At 43.4% G+C, this 26,700-nt stretch overlaps 1 protein-coding gene across 2 annotated transcripts; it reads left to right on the top strand.

Moving 5' to 3' along the window:
* Positions 1-11,804: 11,804 nt before the first annotated feature.
* Positions 11,805-25,184, top strand: YAE1 (YAE1 maturation factor of ABCE1). 2 transcript variants are annotated; one of them, XR_010794513.1, is made up of 4 exons: positions 11,805-12,336; positions 17,094-17,215; positions 17,973-18,566; positions 24,841-25,184. XR_010794513.1 is itself a non-coding variant. In XM_066627686.1 (3 exons), the coding sequence occupies exons 1-3, from the start codon at positions 12,220-12,222 to the stop codon at positions 18,394-18,396; spliced, it is 663 nt and encodes a 220-aa protein (XP_066483783.1). In that variant the 5' UTR covers positions 11,805-12,219; the 3' UTR covers positions 18,397-18,778. The 2 variants fall into 2 exon arrangements, 1 of the variants encoding a protein (XP_066483783.1); XM_066627686.1 differs by lacking the exon at positions 24,841-25,184 and having other exon boundaries at positions 17,973-18,778.
* The last annotated feature ends 1,516 nt before the right edge of the window (positions 25,185-26,700 follow it).

Here is a 26,700-nt window from a genome sequence, read left to right as displayed (position 1 = left end):
AACATCATTCAGTGGAAATGCCTCTATGTCCACAGAGATAGCAAATGCCTAATTTATACATTTTCTGCTAGGAGTGTGTATGCATCTATCTATGCAGTCTTCCAAAAAGCTATCACCTTCTGTATCAAAAGGGGAGATGGAAAAAATGGGGGCTGCTCCTGCAGAGTCATGCTGTAAACAGTGACATTTTCAGAAAAAAATGTTTCCATTCATTTACATTACTAGAGTAGTAGAGGTGAAATTACAGTCTCAAATTATGTAAACCTTGGATGTCTGTGGTGGGTTACATAAGGGAGAGAGATTTCTAAAGAGAAAGGTCTCAGAGACTTCAAATTTTAGACTGTATGATTTGAAACTGAAGCACAGTATTTTTTCCCCAATCTTGTTTTCATTCTCTGTACAGTTTACACAGTACAGATCATTTAAGGACCATGGTGCATTTTTATGAATACCTTCTTCATTTATTTCTTTTTATGATCAGTTATTGTACCATACACTTTATTACAGTGAATATTTGCAAAGTGGCACGTATGAGGACTGTACCTTCTTGGCAACAGGCAGTGGAAAGTTCCACAGTATTCCTTGTTGAGAGAAGAATGATATTGTTTGGATAAGCATCCCAGACAGCAGGAGCAAACTAGGAACTAGGATTGTTCTGGGTTACTGTCCCCTTCCCCTGCCACAGCCATAGGATTCACAGCACAAGACTGTTAATAAGAGTTTGTCAACCGTAAGAGTATAACCATACTGTTTTCCACTTCCCTGAGTGGTGAAGTTCCAAGAGCAACATAGTTTTCTTGTGAAGTGGGGCTACTGGGGAGCTATAACACCATTTATATGTTGCTAGCAAACATAGTATAGTATAGCTACAGTGCAGTATGGTGGTGTTGAGATCTGAAACCTGAGAAATCCCTCAGGTCTTGTTCACAGGAGGAAAGTTACAGGCACTGTGCCTGATGTAGCCTGTTGGTATTTAATTCTATTGTGCTCCATGTATCTAAGTGGCAGGTGATATTAAAGTGCAAACCCTATGCACCTGAGTTTGGGCTTGGCCCAAGCTGGGATGTAGAGGTCCCCTGATTGGTACACCAGATATGTTTGACGTATAAAGCAGGCCTGCAAACCAGCTCTTTTCTGGTATAGGGGATTGTGGAGCTTTTGTCTGTCTGACCGGCATTCCTGCTATGTTGCTGTAAATATCTCCTGTAAATTTACATTGGTGGTGGATCCCATCCTTTTGTCTGGAGTGATTATTTGCAATGGTCCTGCCTCCTGTGGGACAGCCTTGAGTACCGGCTTCATGTTTTTGCTGCGCAGCCGTTATACTGCTCTGCTGGAAGCTCCTACACTCCCCATCAGGTGGTTAGGGTGTTGGACTAGAATTGGAGAGCCCTGGGTTCCAATCTTTACTCAGCTATAAAGATTGGGTGACTTTCGGACAATCACTTTCACTCAGCCTAACATATCTCACAGGGTTATTGTGCAGAAACCGGGGATGGCGGAGAGAGAACCATTAAAGCCGCCCTGAGCAACTTAGAGGAAGGACAGGATAGAGTTGTAATACCACGGCTTACCCTCCTGACCCAGTGGAGGGGAGCCACCCACGGCTTGCCCTCCTGGCACAGTGGAGGGGAGCCACCCACAGTTCACCCCACTCCATACAAGGGGTGAGCCACAAGCTGCTATTTCCCACAAGAGATGAGCAACAGCCTCCCAGCCTCCCACCAGCTCTGGGAGCTCTGGAGGCAACCTGTGGTGCAGGTGGACCCCCCCCCCCCGAAAGCCCCAACCAAGAGACTGTTCAGCTTGGGGGCGCCTGGGGGACACGCCACCTGCCCTATGCAGGGAGGAGGTGGACCTTGCCCGCCTCCAACCTTGAACTATATACCACCTGAGCAACTCTGCACCCGCACATGCTGTCAGAAGGACTGACATACTTCCTACTTTATTCTCTTTCCCCTTGCCTTTAGCTAATTGCTTATTACTCTGTATGTCACCCACTTGTGCCCCACTACTGTGCCCCACTACTTTGTGCCCCACTACTGTAATGTATGAACAAACTCATCCAAAAGCCAGACACGCCAACAACCGCGGAGACCACCCATGGAGGACCCCCAGGACCCACAACTGGAGGCTGCCATCAGCGGAAGAAGCCTGGCCTGGTACAGCTGGCCACGTGCAAGGCAAGAGTGAGCACGTCTCACTCTAGCCTTGAATCTAGTGACCTATGGACTTCCAGTCTACCACCTGTAACCCCCTGGAACAGACTTACATACCAGACTCGAATGCTCTGTGCTTGTGACTGACAGTACTCTCTCAATGTATGTAACCGTGTTTCAGGATCTCGTATTCTCTACCCAGTCGTTTTTCTGTTTGTAAAATTGAAACATTCTCTAATAAAAGGTTAATCTGTTTCTTTACAAACCTGAAGTTGAGTGTGGGAGAGCATACAAGCAGATGGTGTCAGGTAGTCAGTATAATAGCATCACATCCTCACCCCTCCATTCCAGAGCGTTTCTGCAGCTTTTGAATGTAGGAAGATGCCTTACTGAGACCACTTGGCCATCTAGCCCAAGATTTTCTCTAACTGGCAGAACCTCAGCAAGTCTCAGGTGAAGGTCTTTCCTAGCTGTGCTTTCTGAATTCTTGTTTAACTTGAGATGCAAAGCACATGCCTTCTCACTGAGTTGTGGGTATTCCTTGCCAGACAGCTGTTTGTTGTGTACTCCCTCTTTAAAAAGCAAGCTCCTAGAAGTTCTCAAGATGAGACAGGTCTTGTGAAAATTGACATCACTTTTGTAGCAAAGATCTGTGGAAGCTGCTGAGCCTGTATGAGCTCTTCAAGCACCTAAACAGTTCTAGGCCCAAGTGGATCAGTAACCAGAGACAGTCTTTAGATAAACTACCATACTTGTTATTTTACAAGTTTTTCTACTCTGGGCCTTTCCGGTGAGTTGTATGCAGTAAATAAATATTTGTTTAGTGTGTACCAGAGTTCTCACACAATATCATTCAACTTCACTATTCAGATTCAAACTGCACTTTTTCTCAATTCCATAAAAGGAAGTTAGAATCTTCAGTAGCTAGTAACAATCAGCCCTCAAAAGCCATTCATGCTCATTTAAACAATTCTCTTCTAGCCATCAATGAATATTAAATAAAAAATCTAACTACTGACTATAGGTCCAATTCTATCCAAATTTCCAGCACAAGTGCAGCCGCAGTGCAGCCTCGAGGCATAGGAACATTTGTTGAGGAGGCCTCTGTGACTGCCTCTCTACTACAGGATGCAGTGCACATCCCATTGGCACAGCTGCACTAGCACTAAAAAATTGGTTTTGGCCCTAAATCAAATATATATAACTATATATAACTATATAAAAAGGCTTTAAAAAAGGTCACATCCTCACTTGACAGCTATCGCAGTATCGTCTGGATGTGTCTTGAGTCAAAAAAGAATGTTTATTTTTATTTCCAGTATTTAAAATATTTTAAAATAAATCTGCCATTCCACTTATGATTGCCAAGGCATTTATGCACAAAAGTAAAACAACCAAGAATTAAATACAAAATAGAAAGTCTAAACTCAACAATAGAAACAGCATCTAGAATAGAAACCACAAACAATTTCATAATTATATCCCTGCCAAAGGCTTGGAACCTGGGATAGCTTTTACAAGGTGCTTAAAGGATAATAGCTTGGGCATCAGGTGACTACGTTAGGTGTATGCATTTCATAATTAGGGCACCAAAGCAGAGAAGACCTTGGTGGCCACTCACCTAACAACAAAGTGGGAAATCTGGAGCGGTGTCTCAACTACTGATCACAATACATTGGCAGGTTTATCTGGGAGTAGGCAGTACTTCCATTTGAAACCTGTCTTCTATAACATTCTGCATTCTAGAGATGAATACAGTATGAGGATCCCAGCCCAGAAAAATTTTTGTCGAATCTTTTCTCATTGTGAAATGAGAATACCTGTATGAGAATACCTTACCTATTTATTTTAAACACGCTTGATCTGCCTTTCTGCATAGAATGAGCATTCTGAGCTCTTTGCAATCAGATATTTGACATTCTAAAAATAATCAATCACAAATAATAGCCCAGCAGCAGGGATAAAGTGAAACGAAGGAGTATATTCTTCCTAAAGTTCTGTGAAATAAGAGCACCTTAGCAGACCATATAGATGTTCCAAAAGACTGGGTTTGATGACAGGAGTTTCATCACTGTGGTGCGTCCTCAGAAAAAGTTCCTTTCAGTTTAACCATTAGCCCAACCTCTAGTGGGAGAAGCATACAAAGCAAGGCTTGCTTTCCAAATATTTCAAGCAAGACAAATTGCAGAAAACTTTTCTCAAGTTTAGAAATAACCAAAAGCACCTGTGGCTCATCTAGTAGGGCTGGCTTGACCATAAAAAGAGCAAGTAGCCACCTGGGTAGGGTAGACAAAACTGAAAGAGCCCCCCACACACACGCACACCATGCCAGATGCAGTACATGTGTTCAAATTCTTGTGTCACGTCTGGCATCATTAGCTTCCCACAAAGATGAAGAGTATGCCCCAGAATCCTCTGCTGCATTGCAGGGGGTATTCTCTTTTTTCTCATGAAAATGTCTGCCCTGTCCAACCTGGCATGAAGCAGCAAGTAACCTTGATTCAGCCCTGGTATCTTTGGGATTGTCACAATAGAGTTGCAGTGATCACTTACATGGGGAGTCCCATTGAACAGAGTGGGTCTTCCTTCTGAATAAACATCCATAAGATTGGACTGTGAGAATTCATCGAGGGTAGACGATGCTTTAAAGCTATTTCTTAAGCTGTTGATAATCGCTGCCCTTTAGATACCCCAATACAGGGTTTTGAGAAGAATTCATCAAAACGATGTAATTGTCGCACAAAAAAAAAATCAATACCAATACAGATGCTCCGAACGTTGCTAGGAAACACTAATCCTTTCCTAGCTAAGTTGCAAGGAAATTGCTCCTGAAATTCCTGCTGGTGATGGGGAACAGCCGTAATAAACTGGAGCAACTGGAACATATTGAAGAAAACACTATTTTTCTGCTCTGCCGCACCTTGCTAAATAAGAGGGAGCCCCTTCCACCTGTAACAATAAATTGGACAATTGAGTTGAGAGGAAGTTGAATTAAGAAAAGCCAAAAACCATACTATGAGAAGCACAACTAAAATCATGCAGCTGCTAGTTGTCATCTGCACTGCCTTTTTTCAATACCTGCTAACTAACATTTGTGCTGACTCTCTCAATAACTGCAGGATACACATTTAAAAGGGGTGTGTGCGCTGCATTTTGACATTTTCAACAACAAAACTCCTAACCTAAACAAGTATAATATTCATTTATCAAAACCCAGTATATAATAACATAAATCTAGAGAAAAGTATGCTAATATATGTAAGGCTTCATTTTCCAGTTACATAATGGATTACCACTTCAAACAAAAGAACTATGGGTTGATGAGCTCTTTATGCCAATGTAACTCTGTAGTGATCAGGATACCTGCAAGGTACACTATCAATAATGCTTTTATAGCTTGGACAGTCATTATTATACTCCCCCCCTCCCATCTTTTTGCTGTTTACACTTTAATCTCTGTATGGTGCTCTTACCTGATTTACTTGGCCCTGGGATGTCCTTTACACCACTTCCTGCAAGCACAAACAATTATTAGAGAATGACTGTAATGTGTGAATGGTTATTTATTGTTTTGTTGCTATTTTTCTTATTTCTTGTGTGCATAGCTGATTTTAGTACATTCCAATTACACTGCAAACAATGCTCCTTTAATGGTAGCCAAACAATATTCTGTTTGCCCTGAAGTAGACACTTGGGATTAAGAAGCAAAAAGAGAATGAGTGTTTTCATTTGTGAGAGGCTGAAATCAACTTCAGGTTGTCTCACACTATTTGCCCAGGGCTGGCCCCAAAATTGTATGATCAAGACCTCTGAGACCTTGATTGTGTGATCAAAACCTCTGAGACAGTATGCCAAATCTACCCTCTTACCCAGTAGTGATGACTGCCACTGCTTTTTCCCCTCCTACTTCTGGAATTTGACAAGCAAGATAGGAACAGAGCTCATACCTTCCATTCTCCTCCCACCCCCCACCCCCATTCAGGCTGCAAGAAGTGTAGTAGTAATGGACCTTGGCAGGTACTCTGCCCCCTACCAATCTACTGCCTACTGCGTCAGCCTCAGTGAAGGGCAACCCTGTGAATGCTGTACAATTGCTAATGTATAAGAGGGGTATCTGTGAAGCAACCAAGCATTAGTGGTATAATCCAAGAGAAGCAAGAACTGCTATAAGCATCAAGTGTGAAATACTACAGCCCACAAGTCTTGTGGCAGTATATCAACTTTAACTATGGATCTCTGCCACTTAGTCACAAAAAATCCTAAGACAGTGGTTCCCAAACCGTTTAGCAGCATGACCCAGTTTTTAAAATGACAATTTATTGTGACCCACATAGCTTTACTAGACAAAAAAGTGAAATAGAATAATATTTAAATTTATTATTAATAATAATTAGCAAATTGTTAATAATAATTGGGATCCTGTGCTCCCAAGGTTGCTAGATGCCTTACATATAGTACGAGTGTTGTGTTCATAGACATTTGCTAGACCCTCCCTAGAAAAGGAGTTCAAGGACTGTTCCCCCAAACCTTTACTTATCAGTTATGTTTTATTTATTTCTTTGCAAAAAAACTCAATCTATTTCTTGTAATGAGGCTGCCCTCATGAATAGCCTCAAAGCTTGAGTGCAGTGTTTCTCAAACTGTGGGTCGGGACCCACTAGGTGGGTTGCGAACCAATTTCAGGTGGGTCCCCATCATTTCAATATTTTATTTTTAATATATTAGACTTGATGCTACCATGGTACATGACTGTTAGCCCAATCCTGAGCTGCCTGGGGCGCGCGGCTACAGTGGTGCTAAGAACGGCTGCCACTGCATCCTCTGCACCTCAGCCTGCTGTGGGTGGCGCCTCGGGAAAAGGGAACTTTTGTACCCTTCTCCCGGTTAAGGGAAGTAGCCCCGCAATGGGGGTACCATAAAGTAAAGCCGTTCGTGTAGGGCGCTGAGCCCTACACTAATGGACAGGATCCGGTGGAGCCACCTCTTGGCCTCCCCGCTCCCTCCCCCTGGCACCCCTCCCACCTGCCCTCTCTCTGACCCCGCCTCCCTGTCACGCCTCCTCCCTGCCCTCTCTCCACCCTCTGCCCGCCTCTCCCCTCCCTGGAATGCCTCCTTCCCGCCCCCTCCCTGCCTTCGCTTACCATGCCGCGGCTCAGCAGTCTTGAGACCACCGAGCAGCGGAGGCCAGGAGACCACCCAGCCCTGGCCAACGCTGGGTTAACATGGGCAGTAGCCCGGTGGTACGACTCGCAGACGTGCCTTATGGCAAGTTTGCAACAGTGCGCGATGGCATGAAGTCACTGTGCCAAGCTCAGGAATGGGCTCTGTATCTGGAGAAATGTTACAGATCTGTACTTTTAACAAGCTACATACTATGTATAGTTACATATACATAGGGTCCCTTTAGGGAGATATACATACATGGGTCCCTTTAGGGAGAAGGGTGGGATAGAAATAAAGTTTATTATTATTATTTTATTTATTATATTCTTTAACTAATGACAGTAGGATTGCAGCATAGGATTGTTAAAAATTGTCCTGCTTGATGATGTCACTTCCGGTCATGACATCACTTCCAGTGGGTCCTGACAGATTCTCATTCTAAAAAGTGGGTCTCGGTGCTAAATGTGTGAGCACCATTGCTTGAGGGGCTTATGTGACCCAACCTTCACCTTCCCCACTACCTGTCATTGACTTGGAAAAAAACACACCAGAAAAATGACACTCAAATATTTATCTCCCTATATTTACACAAGCTTGTAAACTGCAGGAGCTCAGTTGTTTTCAGGGCAGTTAGCAGCTATCTTGCAAAGCACAGGAGCTCAGCTCTTTGCCGGGCAGTTAGGAGCTCTGTTAACTGTCACTGTTAACTGGTGACAGGCCTATGAGAGGAATTTTATCAGGGGAACAACATGGGTATCTTTTGGGTTACAGCCTTTCTTATGGGCCCCTTCTGCATTGGATCATAATTTCTATAAATACCAATATATAAAACTTTGTAGGCTTACACAAAATGTGAATGCCAGTCTTCACACAATAGATACACTGCCTAATCCTGAACAGTGTGCGCCAGCTCACTGCTGGTGCACACTGCCGCAAATGTGCAGTAGGGCATGTTTGTGGGCCCTATCACTGGGCGAATGCCAGTAATAGGGCTAGCACTGGGTGGCCGCCAGAGTTCCACTGCTCTGCAGTCGCACAGACCACCGAGCAGCAGAGAGATCAGTGGGAGCATGTGGGGAGGCAGGGAGGAGACGTTCCGAGGAGGGGGGAGGCGGGGGGAGGGGGGAGAGGGTGGGGAGGAGGCATTCTGGGGGGAGAGAGCAAGGAGAGAGGGAGGCGGGACCGGTGGAGCTCTGCTCCAGCGGATCCAGAGCCTCCGTGTCGGACTCACCACCCATCATGGAGGCTCTTGATTCTCCGCCGACCTTTTGGTTGGTGGAGAATTGAGTAGCTCCATTGAAGGACTTGCTTTACGTGGGGGAAGGGGATGAAAGTCCCCTTCTCCTGAGGAGCTGCTGGCAGCTGCCCAGAGCGTGTAGGATGCAGTGGCAGCCATTTTTGGCACTATTGCAGCCCTGCACCCCAGGCAGCTCAGGATTGTGTTGACATTTTCTGAGATCCCAGGAAATTTCTGGCTCCCCTCCTATAGCTTCCAGGTCCCCTTCATGACCCTGGGCTTAAGTACAAATTACATCTAGCACCCACCTCTCATGGGCCCCGACTGGTAAATCCCTTGCATCGCTCTTCAGACTTTGAGCCCATTTCAGACAAGGAAGCATCTTTTTTTCTTTTGTCATGAAAACTGCATGGAAAACTTTTTTCGGCTGAAAGAGAGTGTATAAATGTTTAGAGCGATAAGATTTCTAGAAGCATCCCTGCTCAGAAATAAATAGGCCCAACCACAGCTTAATCATCCTATGACCTCCCACAAAGCAAGGCCCTGCAACTGTTCCTTGTGACAAGCTCAGGTTGGAGTCAGCAGAAAAGAAGCGACCTAACACAGTACTTTCACCTGGAGTCCTGTGTCCAATTATAGGCACCACACTTTAAGAAAGATGCAACCAAACTGGAACTGGTTCAGAGAATGATCAGAGGGCTGGAGAACAAGCCCAGTGAGGAAAGTTTGGGGGAACTTGATCTGTTTAGCCTAAGGACATTCTTTTCTTAGTAGTGTTAAGCCCTTGGGGAGCCCTTTGGCCAAATAACAGGAACCCTTAATATGCAATGGAACTCCTTGTCACAGGATATTGTAATGGGCACCTGACCTAGATGCCTTGAAAAGGAGATTGGACAGATGGATAGAGGAAATGTCCTTCACAGGTTGCAAGCCATGATGCTACCTGTATGCCACCTCTGTATTTTAAAATTAGCCTACTTCTGAATGCTGGGTGCAAGGGAATGGCAACAGGATATACGTGTCTTTTTTTGCTGTCAAAGGCATCTGGTGGGCCACTGTGAGATATGGGAAGCTAGACTAGATGGGTCCTCGGCCCGATCCTGCAGAGCTTCTTATGCATATGCGTATATGTAGAGGTGTTCTTAATCATTTTTTATTTTTCAAGATTTCATTTTTTCCCAAGGAGGAAAAGTGCAGAAAGTAGTGTTGTGTGTTTTATTCCAAGGGTGCATTTTATAAATTATAATTATAAATTGCTTTAGAAGTGCACTAGGTAGGTGATATAGGTGGTATAGTGTCAGCAGATGCAACCAAAGTCATCACCCCACAGTCATCACTCTTGCATCCCCTAGTCCAACCCAACCAGCCTATAGTGACCAATATGTAGAGGTGTATTATGATTATGATTATGCAGGTTATGGGTTTTTTTGTTTATTTGTTTACAAAAATAAGAAGTGCGAGAAGTGGTTACGTGTTTTTATTTCATTATCGAAAAATCACACCTCTACATACATATAATCACACTAGCAGAAAGTAATGACTTGTGGGTTGTGGAACAACTGCTATGTGCAAATATAGTCAGTCCAGTAAGACATCCCTTACTCAGAAAATTCTGAGTGTTGCTTCCACATCATGCATCTAGGGCTGCTCTAATTCCACATTCCGAGCTGTTCTTAGTTCCATTTTTCTGCCTCACACGAGCTCCTTGCATGGTACAAATGAACCATACAAGGAGGGAGTGCTCACTCATCAGTGCCAACATGCTGCTGTTTCACCTGTGCTGCAGCAAGGAGAGAAATGAATTGCTTTTGATGTGTCCAGATTGCAAGATAACCACAGTAGTCTTCTCAACTGTCATTTGCTTGGTTTCCTGTAACAGATAAGAACAGGTGATGAGTGACTGAAATGTTACAAAAATCACTCTCCTTTAGGCCACACATGATTAGCAAACGAATGAATAGACAGCATGCACATTATGCCATTTTGAAATTTATTTTTTTTTAGTGGTCAGGCATATACTGTGGTCGGATTTATTTGAAAGGCAATAATCACAGAATTCACAGTTGTAGAAAACCAGTCTTTAAATGGCTTATGGAGAAAGGGGGTTCAGATCTGTGTATAACCTGAGACCGTGTTACGTTTTCCCCAAGTTACCGTGAGAACTAAGCACTGTAGGCCTGTCAGTGCACTCTGCTCCTCTTGCCTGTTGGTTGTGTATGTATCTGAAGTATGTGCAGTTCAGTTGAATACAGACGGGCAGCCCAATCCTGAGCTGCCTGGGGAGCGCAGCTTCGGCGGCACCAAAAAAGGCTGCCGCCGAATCCTGTGCGCCCCGGGCTACCATGGGCGGCACCTCGGGAAAAGATTACTTTCGTCCCTTTCTCTCGGGCAAGGGAAGCAGCCCTGCAATGGGGCTACTCACGTTATGGTTGGCGGTAAGGTAAAGGTGTTCGTGTAGGGCACCGAGCCCCAAACGAATGCCTTGGATCGGGTGGAGCGGAGCTATTTATGACAGCACAGCCTTCATGTACTAGAGCCCAAGATGCACTAAGGTTGAGCTTTAGTTAGCAGATATACACACTGCAGTACCAAGGACATGCTGTGGGTGGAGATGAGGCAGAGCCTCCCTGCCAGAGTCCTTTGAAAAGCGCCGCTGCCCTATGAGGTGCTCAAGCACACTCAACCCACACGCATTGAGTGTGCTTGAGGACTTCACAGGGTGGCAGCGCTTTTTGAAGGACTCCGGCGGGGAGGCTCTGCCTCCCCTGCCTCCCCACCCACAGCACATCCCTGTGCAGTACAGAAAAAAAGATACTGTCAGCAGTAGGGAGAGGCCATGAAAATCTCCCCCCTTAGTCTCCCCCCACGTACACCAGGTGAGGGCTTAACTTCCCTGTCTGATGGAGGGCTGTAGCCTATGTAGGCTTCTGCTACAATAAATAGCACACTGATTGACTATCTGCAGGCCTTTCTGCCTGCACCAAGTGCCTCCCTCGGGGCGCGCGGGCGCCAGAGCGGAGGCTCAGCCTGCCTCGACGTGGCACGTGCAGGCGCACAGCGTCACTGCTCCGCAAGGGCGGCTTCAGTGCGGGGCGGGGGAGAGCACCAGAAGGCAGCCCAGCCCGCGCATGCGCACTTGCGTTCTTTCCGCGCCGGAAGCTGTAGGCCCTCACCCCCCCCAACTCCGTCCGTTGTGACACAGGAAGCGGTTTCGAGGTCTGTTCCCGACCCCGCCCCCCGCCTTCCTTTGTCGGGTGAGAAGCGCGAGCGAGGTGCAGCGCGAGGCCGCCGCCTGCTGGGTTCTCTTCTCGGTCCGCGGCTGGGCGGAGGGCGGCGCCCTCGGAGGCCTCAGCGCTGCCCTTTGCTCGGCCGCTGCTGCCTGGAGGCCACGCGGAGCGCACTGCCCCCTCGCCTTGGCGCCCCTTGGAGGTTGAAGGCGCCTCAGGTCCCCTTCTCTGTCTGGGGCAGTTGGCAGGGCCTTCCTCGCCTGTGGGCCAAGTGCTGGCCTGCTCCTGGGGGGTCTTCGTCCCACACTGCAGGGGTGGCGCTTCCCAGGGCAGCCTTCAGCCGGACTCCCTTCCCTGGGCACTCAGGCCGCGGCCCACCTTAGCCCAGAGCCGCTCTGGCCCCTCGTTCCCCCGCGCAGTGGGGGCCGGCCACATGTCGTGGGTGCGGTCCGTGTTGAGCCAGCCCGCCGAAGATGTCTTTGATGAAGATGCCGACGAGATGGCTGTGGCGCAGAAAGAATGGAGGAGCGCCATGGAGAAGCGGGTCAAAGTACGGTGACCGTTTCAGCTGGCGGCCTCTGGAAGTTCAGAGTTTGCGTGGGGTTTGACGACACGGACGGGAGTTGGCACCAGTGAGCGCTTGTCTGCCTTCCGTTGCCGACCAGCCTGTTACCAAGGTGTTAACAGCCCTTTTGGGCTCAGGCGCCTCTCCCTTGTGCACAGCATTATTTCTTCCTTGTCAAACTCAGAGAACATTTGCTGCTCACTTGCCCATGAAAAACCACACTGATGAACCCTGGCCTCCCTACTGCACTATCAGGAGAGAGGAAGAGGGAAGAGAAGTAGGTCTATGTAGCTGCACCTATGAGTAGCCATCATTTCCTGCCATTCAACAGTTTAGTCTTCAAGTAAGCAGAGCAGGAAGGCAGGAATGTGATTGGAAGTAGTGATTCCCATGCAGCCATCTGTTGCCCTGCCCTCTTTGCTATACCATACAGGTATTAGCAGTAAGTATTGTAAGTACAGGGAACCCCCATATCCATGAATCCTGTATCCATGGATTCACTTATCTGCGGGTCAGTCTGTAACCCCCATACACGTCGCCTCCAGAAGATCCTTGGAGTCCAAAAAATGTGACTTCTGGTGTCTTCGTAAAACCAGAAGAAGTTTTTTAAGGCATTAAAAGCGTCACTTCCAGTTTTACAAAGAAACCAGAAGTTGTGTTAAAAAGGCATCTGGTTTTACAAAAAAACCAACAGTTGCATTTTTTTTTTAATTGTAAGGCTCAGTCTGAGCCTGGCAGAGGCCGCAGATGGATGTGTGTGGCCTCTGCTGGTCTTGGAGGACCCTCGCCTCCAGAGAGCTCCCCTCACCTCTGGAAGGTGTGTGTGTGTTTCCTGGTATCTGTGGTTTCAGTTAAGCATGGGGGGTTCCAGAACAGAACCCCCATGGATACTGGGGCACACTTGTATACTATGCTTACTGCTATACTACAGTAAGTAGGAACAGCTGTATTGTGCCTATGTGAAAGTGCTAGACCAGGTGGACTGCATCTGTGCAAAAGCATTGAAGTACCTGTCTGTAACTCAGGATGTTTGTTTTGCAGATTGGTGGCTGCTTTTGTTAGGAGTAGCTGTTGCTGCCTTTTACTCATATGTGTTCTTCCCCTGTATACAACAGTGCTTAGTACCAGAGGAGGAGGCTGCTTCTTGCAAGAGCAGCCACTGTGATCCAGAGCCACTGGGCAGCACAGCAGAGGGAATTGGGCAGTGATGATTGCTGCTGCTTCCAGTAGCCTGCAGACCCTGTCTCTCTTGTGGGTTTTTATTTGCTTACTTTCTCCCTTTGGATAGCACGGTAGGAAGGATTAGGTCAAGTGGGATTGTGCCCCTTTCTGTGGCTGAAACACTAGGAAAAACTGGTCTTCCTAGGACCTAATCCTGAGTGCTTCACTTCCAAAGGAAGAGCAGTGTGAGCCAGCAGGAGAAAGACGTCACTTCTGATGCGGGGAATAGACATCTCTGTTTGCTGACATAAATATTTTCTTTTTTCTGGGCTTCATGGTAGTCAGGATTTGTCCAGTGGCCCCAGTTCTTCCTGTTGCACTACCCAGAAAAAGAAAGCAGGGGAGGTGGTGATACTCTGGAGAGTACCCAGTCTTCCCTTCCAGAGAGAGGAAAAGAACATGCATGTGTGTATACGCATTTGCCCCTGTTTTTGTCTTGTTTCACTTATTGGCACTGTGTAGAGCAGGGGTGCTCACACTTTTTTTGGCTTGAGAGCTACTTTGAAACCCAGCAAGGCCCGGAGATCTACCAGGGGGGAAGGAAGCATCTGACAGACACCCCCTTTAATGTATGGAGCCCCTGCTGGAGTCTAGTCAGTTTCGTCGCTGCATGCCTGAAGAGCAGCTAAAGTGTCAGTTTCAATGTCAGTTTAGCTAAATATGTCAGTTTTGTCTAGTCACTAGACGAAACTGACATATTAACAGTTTGGAGAGACAGGGCTCTGCGATCTACTCATTTTGCCTCGCGATCTACCGGTAGATCGCGATCCACCTATTGAGCACCCCTGGTGTAGAGGGTTTGGCTGATTCAGGGAGGCGAAGGCAGGATGGCAGGCACTCCCCCCCCCCCACCTGGAACTGACTTCCAGTGGACTACACTTTGACATAAAGAGTCAGCTGCTGGAGGCTGTAGACCAAATTAATCCCCAGGGACCTACCAGTTGATCCCCCATTACCAAAACAGAGGCATGGAAGGAGTTCTAGCTGCAGGAATGGGATGGTCTGATAGTTCATTTTGGGGGGTTGGGGAGAGTCCTGATCTGTCATCTTTACAAAGGAGCCATTCTGTAGAGTTGGTTGCTGACTAGGGGATTACTGTTTCAGTTGCCACAGTCAAGTTGAGCTAAACTGTTAAAGCAGTGAACACTTGTGGTTAAGCAAACAAGCCACACAAGTGCACATTCACATGTGCGCATGCACATACGCATGTGTGCTTTTCCAACTGGAAGCTCCTCTTTTTTTCCTCTCTGAAAAACAGTCTCACTGGGTGGCAGTCCTGTCAGAACCAAAACCAAAACAAACTTGCTACTTAAGGAGGAAATATTTGCCTCAGTGGGTTAATTTTTGGGATTAAAATAATTTGTGAGGAAAGAATGAAGTTCCACCACCCTATGTATTCTGGTTCTAACCAGGATTGCCAAACCATTTGTCTTTTTAAGAAAAAGAGATACTTCTGGTTTGGAAGCATACTCTGGCAGCATATATTTGCATGCTCCTGTAGTTTGCCCCATAAGAGAAGTTGAAATGGCATGGTAATTGACAGGAATAGTTTTAATGGATGAATCCATTATCCACACAAATGAGCCCATTGTAAACTAATACTGTATACTGTGTTGAGTCATATCCTGTAATCTGAGATTCCACTTCTCATTACACTGTAACACAAAATTTTTTAATGTTTCTTATTCATAGGTGCTGATTCCAATGGTAATCTTGGGTTTTTTTTGTATCATCAATACTTCTTTAGTTTTCTTAGATTTTGTGATCCTATCTATCCTATTGCCTAATGCGTTGGTTCCCAAACTTTTTTGTCTGGTGGCTCCCTTACCTATTGGGCCATTGGCCACAGCTCCCCATTAGGGTGACAATCATGTACGTTGTATTTCACAAAGTTTTTCGTGAGGAACTGTAACCTCACAGGAACCACTGGCCTAATGCAATGTAATACACATTGTATCATGTATAGTAGTGGTTCTCAAACCTTTTAGAAGTAAGACCCACTTTTTAGTGGGACAAATAATGACAATCTGTCGAGACCCACTGTAGGTGATGTTATTAACTTTGATGTGATGTCATGTGTGAATTCATGTCATGTCAGAAGTGTCATCATCAAGCAGGAAAATTGTTAACACCCTCCATACGACAAAATCAAATAAGCAAGTTAAAAATTTACAATAAATATAAGTTTAAAAATTTATTTAAAATAAAGAAGAACCCTCCTAACTGCTTGCTGATCTGTTAAAAAAAAAAATTACCCAAGCATATCAAGTGTTGCAATCCTATCCACACTTACCTGGTAGTAAACCTATCATTGCTAAAAGCTTATACATAATAGTCTGTGAAAAGTAAAGATCTGTAACATTTCCCGAAATGCAATTATGTACTACAATTATGTACATCAAATCTAATATATTTAAAACATACATTGAAATGAATGGGGACCCACCTGAAATTGACTCACAATCCACCCAGTGGGTCCTGACCCACTGTTTGAGAGCTGATGTATAGCATAGTATAGTATACTATAGAGCAGTGTTTCTCAAACTGTGAGTTGGAATCCACTAGGTGGGTCACAGGCCAATTTCTGGTGGGTCCCTATTTCAAAATTTTATTTTTAATACCTTAGACTTGATGCTACCATGGTATGTTACTGCATTTGGGGGAATGTTACAGAGCTGTACTTTTAACAGGCTATTATGTATATGCTTTTAACAATGATAGTCAATGGAACTTGACTGGAACTCCTGGATAAGTGTGGGTAGGTTTGCAGCCTAAGATTAAAAATTTTCCTGCTTGATGATGTCACTTCCAATTTCTGGTGGGTCCTGACAGACTCTCATTCTAAAAAGTGCATCTTGGTGCAAAAAGTTTGAGAACCACTGCTATAGAGCAGGGGTGCTCAAACTTTCAACTTTAGGGATGCTGGACCTTTAACAAGTGTATAGAAGAGAGAATTTCAGCAGGTGTAGCTTGTCATCTGTGGGATGACAAGTTGCACCTGCTGCAATTCTATCTTCTATACACTTGTTAAAGGTCCAGCATCCCTAAAGTTGAAGGTTTGAGCACCCCTGCTATAGAGTAACTGCATAGCTTAAATTGTGGCTAAACTGTTGATGCTATGCCAAACATAGCATTTTTGAAATTCTAGCACCAAAATTAATAATGAAATATCAAAATATTCAGCTAAACATAAAATTGTTCAAATTTTGTTACACAATGTTATTAAAAATAATTTATTCAGCTTATGTTGCTGGAAGACTTGAAAAGATTGGTACGGTACATCTTTGTTAAATTTCTGAATGACATCTAATTGGATATATGGACTCTTTTTAATGATAAGCCTAGAGCTGCATGACAGTGAAAACAGCTCCATATAAGTGTTTTTCAATTATTTAAATAAGAGGTATCACTTCAGTGTATTTGAATAGACCTGGCTAATACCAATGAATACTGTAAGGTATCTTTTGACCTTCTAGTTCTTAAAATAATTCTGTCACGTTAATGTCTCTCTTTGCTTAAAGGAAGGCTATAGGGAAGGAGTTGAAGCTGGAAAGGAGCTGACACTTCAGCAGGGTTTTAATCAGGGGTATAAAGAAGCAGCAAAGCTGATGTTCTCCTGTGGCCAGCTCAAAGGAACTATAAGGTACATTGTGAGGCATACTTTAAACATGTGGACATGTGTTGGTTACATGGTTAGGTTCTTAAGGTTAAACCTTCACAGAGTAATACATCTGTATTTGATATTGGCTTTTGCTAAATACTGATCCCATTTAAATTGCAAATACAGTTGCTTCATTGTAGCCACCTGCCCAGGTATATTTCCATATCTTGCTAAATTCAAGGTCAATTCAACAGCAATTGCTCTAGTCTAGTTGAAAAAAATGCAGGCTTTAGGCTACTTCAGAGTCTCTCTATCCTTAAAGCTTACACTCAGCTTTTCTCTTCCTGTTTACATAAACCTGGAAGCATCCTTTCCCGGAAGGCTACTCTTAGTGGAACCTGTATGGTTTGCAGAGTAGGAGCAGAGTTTCACACACTGCAAACCCACTTACTTACTCTTGAGCCATTAGAAGACCTGACTTGCCTTTCGAATATTTTCTATGCTGTCATGGGCACTAGGAATTTGATATTTCCATGCAAATATAAACAGTCTGTCAGGCTTTTGGTAGAAAGATGCTGAATATATACTAGATATGTTTTGTGAGGGACCAGTGTCATTTCTATTGTCTTTATCTAGTGCTTCTGTTGAATATAGTTTTGCATTCTAGTTTAACGTTCTATTCTTAGAACTTTAAATGTAAATAGAAGCAAGAATGAGCAGGATGGTGATGGTTTGTTATAAATCCTAATTTTTGCATCAGGACTCAAATACCAGTATTTTAACACTCAGTTTTTTGTAGTGCTCTCTTGTCTTGGTGTCATCACAATGGATGTGATCCTGCAGTGCTGAATAAGATGACTGAGCTGCTGAATGAAGTGGGCAAATATGAAGAGTGTGTGCTTAAGAGTCTTAACAGTACCCACCTACAGCCTCACATTGGAGACATACTGAATACTATTGAGGACATGGATCTTGGTCCTGTCTTCTCACCTGAGCAATGCAATGGAACTACAGATGGAAACATCTCTGAAACTGACATTGAGTTTAACAGACAATGTTGCAAAAATAACAGGACTGATTCTTTTCAAAGTGAATACTGTAGAAGGACAGAAGAAACAGATTCTAAGAGACCAACCTTTGCTCTGCTAAAAGAAAAAGTTGTCAGTTTAGTGGCACAGTTGGGCTTGTCAGTAGATACACTTGAACACATCCAGCTGTTGTAAAGTTAATTTATTGCATGAAATTGGATTTATGCAAAGTATTCTCTTCTTGTTGGACTGCGATTACCTCAACTGGTTGAATTTAATCAGTTTTTGCCAAGCCCACAGGTTGTACACATTTGGCCCCCATTGTGCATTTGCAATGTTGGGCAGAAATAACTGCTGAAGTGCAGGTAACTTTCATTTGAATATTCCTTAATAAAGCACTCTACATATGAGTAGACAACAACCTGTTTTATTTCATGGCATCTGTTTGGGTTTAGTTCCCTCAGTGACTAATTAATACAATGCACATTTTTAAAAAATATAATAATAATAATACAGGTATTTATATACCACCTTTCATGGTCATCAGATTTCTCCTTAGACTTTATTTCAAGGCGGTTTACATAGGCTAAACTAAATCCCTATAGGGATTTTTACAATTGAAGAGGTTCTGTCTTTCAAGAACTACAACATTTCAGATGGATCCTGGTATCGCATTCTGGCCTCCAGTTTCCTACCACGCAAGCTGACAATCCTTCATATCTCACTTGAAGGCCAAAGAGCAGATGGAAAAACTCAGCTCGGCTTGTCAGCTGCTTCAAGGTCTCGAACTGGCGACCTTCAGCTGTTATCTTCAGGCAAACCGAGGCTCTACCCTCTAGACCAGACCTCCTGCCCATGTAATTACTCCTGCCATATAATTACTTGGATGGGGAAATGCTATTCTTAAACAGATAGGAAACTAACATCTTGGAGGTACGGGGAAATTTTTCAAATCTTTAAGCACAATTCTGAACTGTCTAAAAGGTAGCTAATACTGGAATTTATCAAAACAAATACAGGTTGTCCCTCGTTATCCACTGGGGTTCCATTCTGCAACCCCTAGTGAATAAAAAAATCCATGGATAAAAAACATTGGAAAAAATAGATTTTAAGACCCACTTCCAGGTTACTTGCTCCTCCGTTGCTCCTAATGGAATACGGTTGTGCTTTGACATCCGCAGGGGTTTGATTCTGGGCCTCCCTGTTGATACCATAGAATGTGTTAAATAAAAGTTTTAAAAAATTAAAAAGTGTTTCCCTTTACAACTGTGGTTTAAAAACAGCTTTTCTTACTATTATAGAGAGGTAGTCAGCAATTAGAAATGCTAAGGACCCCCTGCCTTTCCTGGCTCAGCTGAAGGATGGAATGATCGCTTGCATAACTGTCTCTCTCTACAACAGTAAGAAAAGCAGTTTTAAAAAACTATGATTTTAAAGGAATGGATTTTTCTCCCCTTCTCCAGGGATCAGCACATTCCTCATTTGTAGTGGCCATTCATGTTGAGTCAAATCTGTGTATAAAAAAATCAATGTATAACAAGGTTGGACCTGTACAGAATATTGCTTGAAATGTGGTCTTGCTTATTCTACTCTAACTTGAACCTGTGGAAGAAAAACTGAGCTGTCTAATTCTGAAATCTAAGTATTGTCTGACTAGGAGCATAATTATGGTAGGCACATTTCCTTCACTGACATCTGGAAAGTGTGCAGCCTCTCTTGTGTTTAGGACTTTGTAGCAAATCAGCTCTGTCTAATTAAAAGATGCAGGGATATTTAAACCATTGCATCCAATTCTTGTGGCAAGTATCAGGCTACAACTTAATCCTGAAGTTCTTGTTCATGAAATATTTCTTAGCTGGTAAACATTCTGCATCTCCTACCATTCTTTCTGGTTACCACTCTTTCTTCAATGGGTCTGGCACACCTTCTTTAGAAGTTCATGTTGTATACTGCTCCAGTACACGTAAAACTTAATTATTCAAGAAAGCAACCTCAGGTGGAATGCTATTTTGTCAGATATAACCACAGCTTCAGTTCATGTTGGTAACAAATCATCATATTCTTTAAGTTTCAGCCTTTGACTATTGCATACATAGTAGTATAGACAGATGTTATGAATATTTTGTAGCATGCGCATATTTTGAATCTGTGCTATAGATGTTTGGGGTACAGGCCAGACAGTGCTATGCCTATATCTCTGCTTACAATAGAGACAAATATGACTTACAGCAGTGGTTCCCAAACTGTGGGTTAGGACCCACCAGTAGGTCACAACCTGATTTTTGGTGGGTCACAAACTGACAAGGAAAATGTATTGCACCCTATGGAAACTGAAAAGGAGCAGCATGTGTGTGTTTATTCATGAGTAGAAGAATATGCCTCAGTCCACTTGGGCAGGCCAAGGTGACTGCAACACCACCTGAATGGTTCCAATCCAATGAGGCCCCAAAAAACTCTCAACAAAAGCCCCCCCCCCCAGCTAACAAGGAAAATGTAATTCCATTTCCCTGTGGAAAGTGAAACTGAGCCAGACGTGCACAGGCAGTCATGCCTTCATCCACTGTGAAGTGGAATGCCAGCTCTCCAGAATAGTCTCAGTCCAGTAAACATGGAGCTCAACAAATGCTCCAGAAGGTGGATCTCCTACCCTCCATAGTAGAAAGACTTGAGGGACTGGTAAAGTGAAGCTTTTTTAGCCTCACAAAAGTGGGTCTCAATAGAGTCTCATTTTAAAAAGTGGGTCCTGGTGCTAAAACATTTGGGAACCACTGGAAGTGTATGCTTTGCCTGTGAAAGGTTCTGAGTCAGTCCCTGGTATCTTTATATAAGGATCTTTAGAGAACCACTTTAATGCAAGTAAGCTGTAGCATCTGACTTAGTTTTGCAGAAAAAGAAAAGCTGCCTTAGTATCATCACTAATGCTCAGTTCTATAGAGCTCAGCTAGAAGAAACCTATATAGAGCAAGATGAACACATGTTGTACACTCTAACACAGGTTTTCTCAATGTGGGTTGCAGCCATTAGTTTGGAAGAAAGTTGCAAGCAGAGAAGACTGACTTTGGGAGAAGCTGGTAGTTGCTGTGGTGGCAACAGGCTGTGTACCTCATGAAGCTACAATGTAGTATAGCACATGGAACATTTGAGAATTTTCTGCTCTACGCATAGAGGAACAAGAGCTCTTTTCTTCTTCTGGACCCGACACTCCTATGGCTGTAAAGCACTTCCCCCTTCCCTTTGGATTTTCCTCTTTTAGTGTCCACAGTGAGTTCTAATACACTCAAATCCTGGATCTTTGAATGAGGGTTTGATATTCTAGACTTGGGCCTGGAGAGTGTGTGATGTTTTTACTCCTTGTTAATTTGCATAGGGTGGGGACATCAGCTTAATTAATATAATAGTGGTAATGGGTGTATGTAAATATACTTTTTGGGAGCACATAGTAACAAAACTGCCCTAGCAGTTTTCAGAAGAGTGAGATTAGCAATAATTATCTCCCTTCTTCCTAAATTGAGATTGCAAGTCAAATGAAGCAGTGGCACCTGTAAAACACAAGAATCTTATATCCTTTACCCCCACTAATTTAAGTGCCCCCAAATATTATGTAGAGAGTAAAGATTTTTACCTGAGACTCTAGACTTACAGCTTCACCACTTGGTATGTTTTCTGTGAAGTCAACCTATTTGAAAACATTAGTTTTAGCATAGAAGCTTTTACACTCAAGTTTTGTATTGAAAGCGAGATGTCCACTTTTAATTTTGTCAGATTAAGATATTAGTACCAGTGAAATTAAGGCAGAGTAGAATAAGAATTAAAGCAAGTTTAATGAGTATAGCACATACAAAGATGCCCCCCCCCATTTTGTCATCCTACTGAAATAAAGTCTTTGGCTCTATTTTCAGACAGGGCTTCAAAGCCTACATTTCTTGGGAACAGCAACTACTATACCCAACACCAATGGTTACAGTTTAAGAGGACAATCCAAAAAAAATTGTGTGCATATTCTATTTGCAATTCAACTTTTAACTGCAGTCTCAGCTTTTCCAGTTGTTAGTAGACGTGTCACCTTTACGAACCTGTACCAAGAATTGATTTAGCCTAGATCTTGTAACTTGTGTAGAAATCCACCCCATAATGGTGCCAGAGAAAACAAACATTGTTTTTTTCCCCCTTCCATTAACAGGGCTGGAGTCTAGTTTATATCCAAAATTATTATATGCTGTCAGGTGAAAATGGAAGACTGTCTGTGCAGTAGTCTTCCATCCTGTTCTCTGGAAAGTTATCTGAAAGAGTTGATTCATCATCAGTCAATTGTAGAATAGCTAAAAAAAGATGATCTCTTATGTTGTCAGCTGGCAGCTCCAGAAAGGCATTTCTCTCCATTCCAGTACTCGACAGCCCCACTGAGGCACTTTCTCCCATGCCATCACCTGGTGACTCTGGGGAGGCACTTTCCTCCATGCCAGCACTTGACAGCCCTACTGAGGCACTTTCCCCCATGCCATCACCTGGTGACTCTGGGGAGGCACTTTCCTCCATGCCAGCACTTGACAGCCCTACTGAGGCACTTTCCCCCATGCCATCACCTGGTGACTCTGGGGAGGCACTTTCCTCCATGCCAGCACTTGACAGCCCTGAGGCACTTTCCCCCATGCCATCACCTGATGACTCTGGAGAGGCACTTTCCTCCATGCCAGCACTTGACAGCCCTACTGAGGCACTTTCCCCCACGCCATCACCTAATGATTCTGGAGAGGCTCTTTCCTCCATCCCATAACCTGACGGCTCCACCAAGGCATGTTCTTCCATGCTGCTGCACTGTGAAGCTTGCTCACTTGTCTCAGGGACACTTCCTTCAGGACTGACATTTGCACTATCATCTCCAGAACTCAGCAAGCTAAGCCAACTGGGCGCTGCTTTTGACTCTTCGTTCTCATTGGGGTTTTGCTCAGAGGTTTCTTCTGTGCTTTGTATAGCTTCAGTAACTTTTGGTGGGGCAGCTCTCTTGAAAATGGCTCTCATAAGAATTGGGATAGACATGCATCTGAAAAGAAGAGACTTGAGGTAATATTGAAGTCAAATCATTGGTAGTTCACCAGTGTAGCTTGGCTGTCCCACACAGCAATCTGAAGAGATGCAACTAAACATAGGGCTAGGACAGTTGTGGTGCCCTTTGGAATTCCTTCCCAAAAAAGTTTCTGGAGGGATCGTTTGTGCAGCAAAACGCAGGCGTTTTGTAACACCTTTTCCCAACTTTGACTTTTCAGTTACAAGAGTATATGCATCTTTTGCAGCTTGCAAAAGATGTATGTTAATTGTATGAAGTGAATTGTAAGCATTTGGCATAATAGTCTGACTCAATGTATACTTGTAAGAAGGGCAACATTTGTCATTGAAAAAATGACTGGAGTCTCCTTTGAAACTTGCTCCCTCTCCCCAAGTTATTCATTACAGTGGTCAAGATCATGCTGCATTCTTCTATTAATAGTTTCTAGTCAGATACTGGAGAAAGGTTTCATTTAACAGGAAACTTGTACAGAGCAGTCTAGCATTATTGAGAAGTGTTACCTACCGGTTTATAACTCTGGTAAGAAAGTCATTGCTGCAGTTTAAGGCTGCATCTTCAGAAATTGTACGAAGAGTGCACCTAACGTCCCTTGAGCTCAATACATCGATTACCACTGAACAGAAGAGAGAAGAAAAAAGGAGAATGTTGGGAAAACTGTAAGATTTTCTAATAGCAACAGCAATTTAGAAGTTTTTAATCTAGATTTGAAACAATTTAAGAACAACTCTGTCTAGTCCCTAGCCAGTCATTAAGTACCAGTTATTTCTGGCTATTGCATTTCTTAGTTTTGAGTGTAAATTGTGATGGTTCACACATGCTTGCTTATTTCTGATTGGCTGTAGCATCAAGTGGCAGTGAGCCATTGCAGAACATTCACTGCAAAATGCCATAGCACACAATACTTTCAAATGGAGCCAATTCACATGTTAATTTCTGAGTTCACATTAAATAATTCTATATGAAATGGCCTCAAAACTGTTTAGCACTGTATTAATGTGATCCAAAAAGATGTGCATGACATGTGGTGTACAGAACATCCTCCACTCAAAACTTAGCTGCCTTGTATGCAAGTTAAGTGAGGCAGGTCTGTCCATCCTCTGTTGCAGTCCCATTATTTAAAAAAAGCTTGCTACAGTGTATCAGAACTTCAGTTTGCTCCAATGTAGTTAGAAAGTAAATAGAATAAAAATCTAAAGAACTACATCGCCAGGTATAATTCTTCCCAAGTCATTTCTTGGCTCAAACTAGAGATTTGCTCTGACAAAGAATGGGGTGGGGGCAGAGTTAGTAGTGGCTTAGTGACACATGCCTTTTATACATGATCCAGATATTATGAACATGGGGGAAGGGGAAGGAAGAGTAGGAGTGCATGCAGTTTACTACATACCAAGATCTGAAAAGTGTCCCCATGTATACAATAGTAATATGCATGTAGCTTTCAGTCCATATGGACTGAGAGTCCGCAAAAATGTGTGGTTCCCCACTTGTTCAGTTGCATGTGTAGTCAGACTGGGAACAAACAAACAGAGGTCAAGCTCACATAAACCTCTTCCCTTTGCCACACATTTATACAGGTATATCTGAAGGGAAACAACTGTATGTGGACCAGTCAATCAGTGCTGCACCCAGTCCTGCTCCAAGAAGGAACCGTTGAATTGCAAAGCCCAGACCCAGCCAGATCAACCTTCTCAAGCCAGAACCCCCTTTCTCCAGTTCAATCCACACAAGATGATCTTGCCATCTTGTTTGGGTCTCAGAAATGTGCTTCTACAGTGGGCTCCTTTGCTACTGTACACTTTTCCTCCAACGCATACCACAGGCTAAGTTGTCCTGCAAAGGGTGCTGGAATGTAACTGATAAGCTGCTGCCTTTTTGTAGAGTTACTTCAAAATAAAGTAGGTCTGATGAATCTGGAAGAAATAAACTTTTGTGATTAAATTTAGTCCAACTGTTATGAAGTCAACTATTTTAAAACATGGAATTTGACATTGCTGAGTAAGAAAGAATCTGTGTCTCAGAAAATTTTGTATTAACTTATTTACTGTTTAAAGTTAATCAAACTAGAATAAAGTCTAGTGACAGTTACTGTATTTCACAATACCAAGTGAGTTGCACAAGACTTCAGATTAGATGCATTTCCTGATTTTAAGAACCTTTTAGGTTTCTTAAAAATCCTTTAGTTGTTTCTCCTCCCAAAGCAGTTTAAAAGGAGTCAGTGGATCCTGGTCAGTTTCATGTTTAACTGAAAGTGCTTCCACACACTCATGAGACTTCTGGCTGCAGCCCATTTTACCTTGTGGGATGGTTCACCAGAAGGTACTTTGAGACTCATGAATGCCTTTTGGAAGATGCAAGGAGTGTTGTGCAGAGGAAAGAGATCTGTAGAGGCTTTGTGCACATAGGGTAGCAACCTTGAAATTCTTTGGATCTCACCCATTTTGTGTAGATCAGTGAAAACGGGTCTGCAAGTAGACTATGCTCTATAACAAAGTCTACATTGACTATACACTGCAAATAATTTATCTGCAATATTCATGTTAAATACAGCTAGCAGAAAAAGAGGGACAGAGACAGTTTAGTGTCATGTGCAGAAGCTCTCAGATTTGCAACCAATAGCATATTCCACTGATGTTCTATGCTTTATTTGCTCATTTTATACAACCCAAGCTTTAGGCTTGTGGAATTTACTTTAATTTTTACTAGAGGACCACCAGCTAGAGATAGGTGCAACGTACTCAGGGAGAGACATAGCCAGATTCAGAATGGTGGCCTGAGTTCGAATAAGGTTGCCTACTACAACCCATGAGACATATGTATGTGAAAGACATCCCAACATGTACAGATTCTACAGTCCAGAAATTCTAGTGTCATAAGTGGGAGGTGCAGTGGGGAGCAGGTGGCTATTGTTGAGCAAGTGGGAATAAACCACTTTTATTCTATAAATCTATAGAATTTATAGATTTCTAGATCTATAACAGATCTATAACAAAACCATCTAGCATCTGCCAGTAGATCCCAATGTACCTTCTGCTCATCCCATTACTCATAAGTACAGCATACACTCATATAGCGTATGACTTGCATCAGTAGCATCTGACATAGGAATTTCAACTTATTAAATTAGGGTGTATCATTAAGAAAATGCCAAATGTGCTGCAGTATTGAACGATTCCAGTCCTCACAAGTCCCTAACTTTGTGCTGCAAGTTAATACACAAAGGGTGCTCTGGGTTTTTTTTTGGGTTTCCTTTATGTGCTCTCCTTTTTCTTAAACATTAGTAGAAACAGTTTTTAAAAATAAAAATAAAAAAGACAATCCTACCCAAAGGAGGTTAGCAAGAGATGCAGTATCATCTTACCTTCACAACTGGTATGCACAGATGTGCAACTGCTAACAAGGGTGTTATATGCAGCTTGTTGTCGGAGAATTTCAAT

The sequence above is a fragment of the Tiliqua scincoides genome, chromosome 5 (assembly GCF_035046505.1).
Source record: "Tiliqua scincoides isolate rTilSci1 chromosome 5, rTilSci1.hap2, whole genome shotgun sequence".
Classification (NCBI taxonomy): Eukaryota; Metazoa; Chordata; class Lepidosauria; order Squamata; family Scincidae; genus Tiliqua; species Tiliqua scincoides.
Note: the sequence above shows the minus strand (reverse complement) of the source record. Positions and strands in the feature narration are given on the sequence as shown.

What these genes read in the sequence shown, in the direction of transcription:
- YAE1 (XM_066627686.1), top strand. Translation starts at nt 12,220, where the DNA reads ATGTCGTGGGTGCGGTCCGTGTTGAGCCAGCCCGCCGAAGATGTCTTT. An exon ending in CCATGGAGAAGCGGGTCAAA is followed by an intron (nt 12,337 to 17,093) that starts GTACGGTGACCG and finishes CTTTGCTTAAAG; the next exon opens with GAAGGCTATAGGGAAGGAGT. An exon ending in CAGCTCAAAGGAACTATAAG is followed by an intron (nt 17,216 to 17,972) that starts GTACATTGTGAG and finishes AGTTTTTTGTAG; the next exon opens with TGCTCTCTTGTCTTGGTGTC.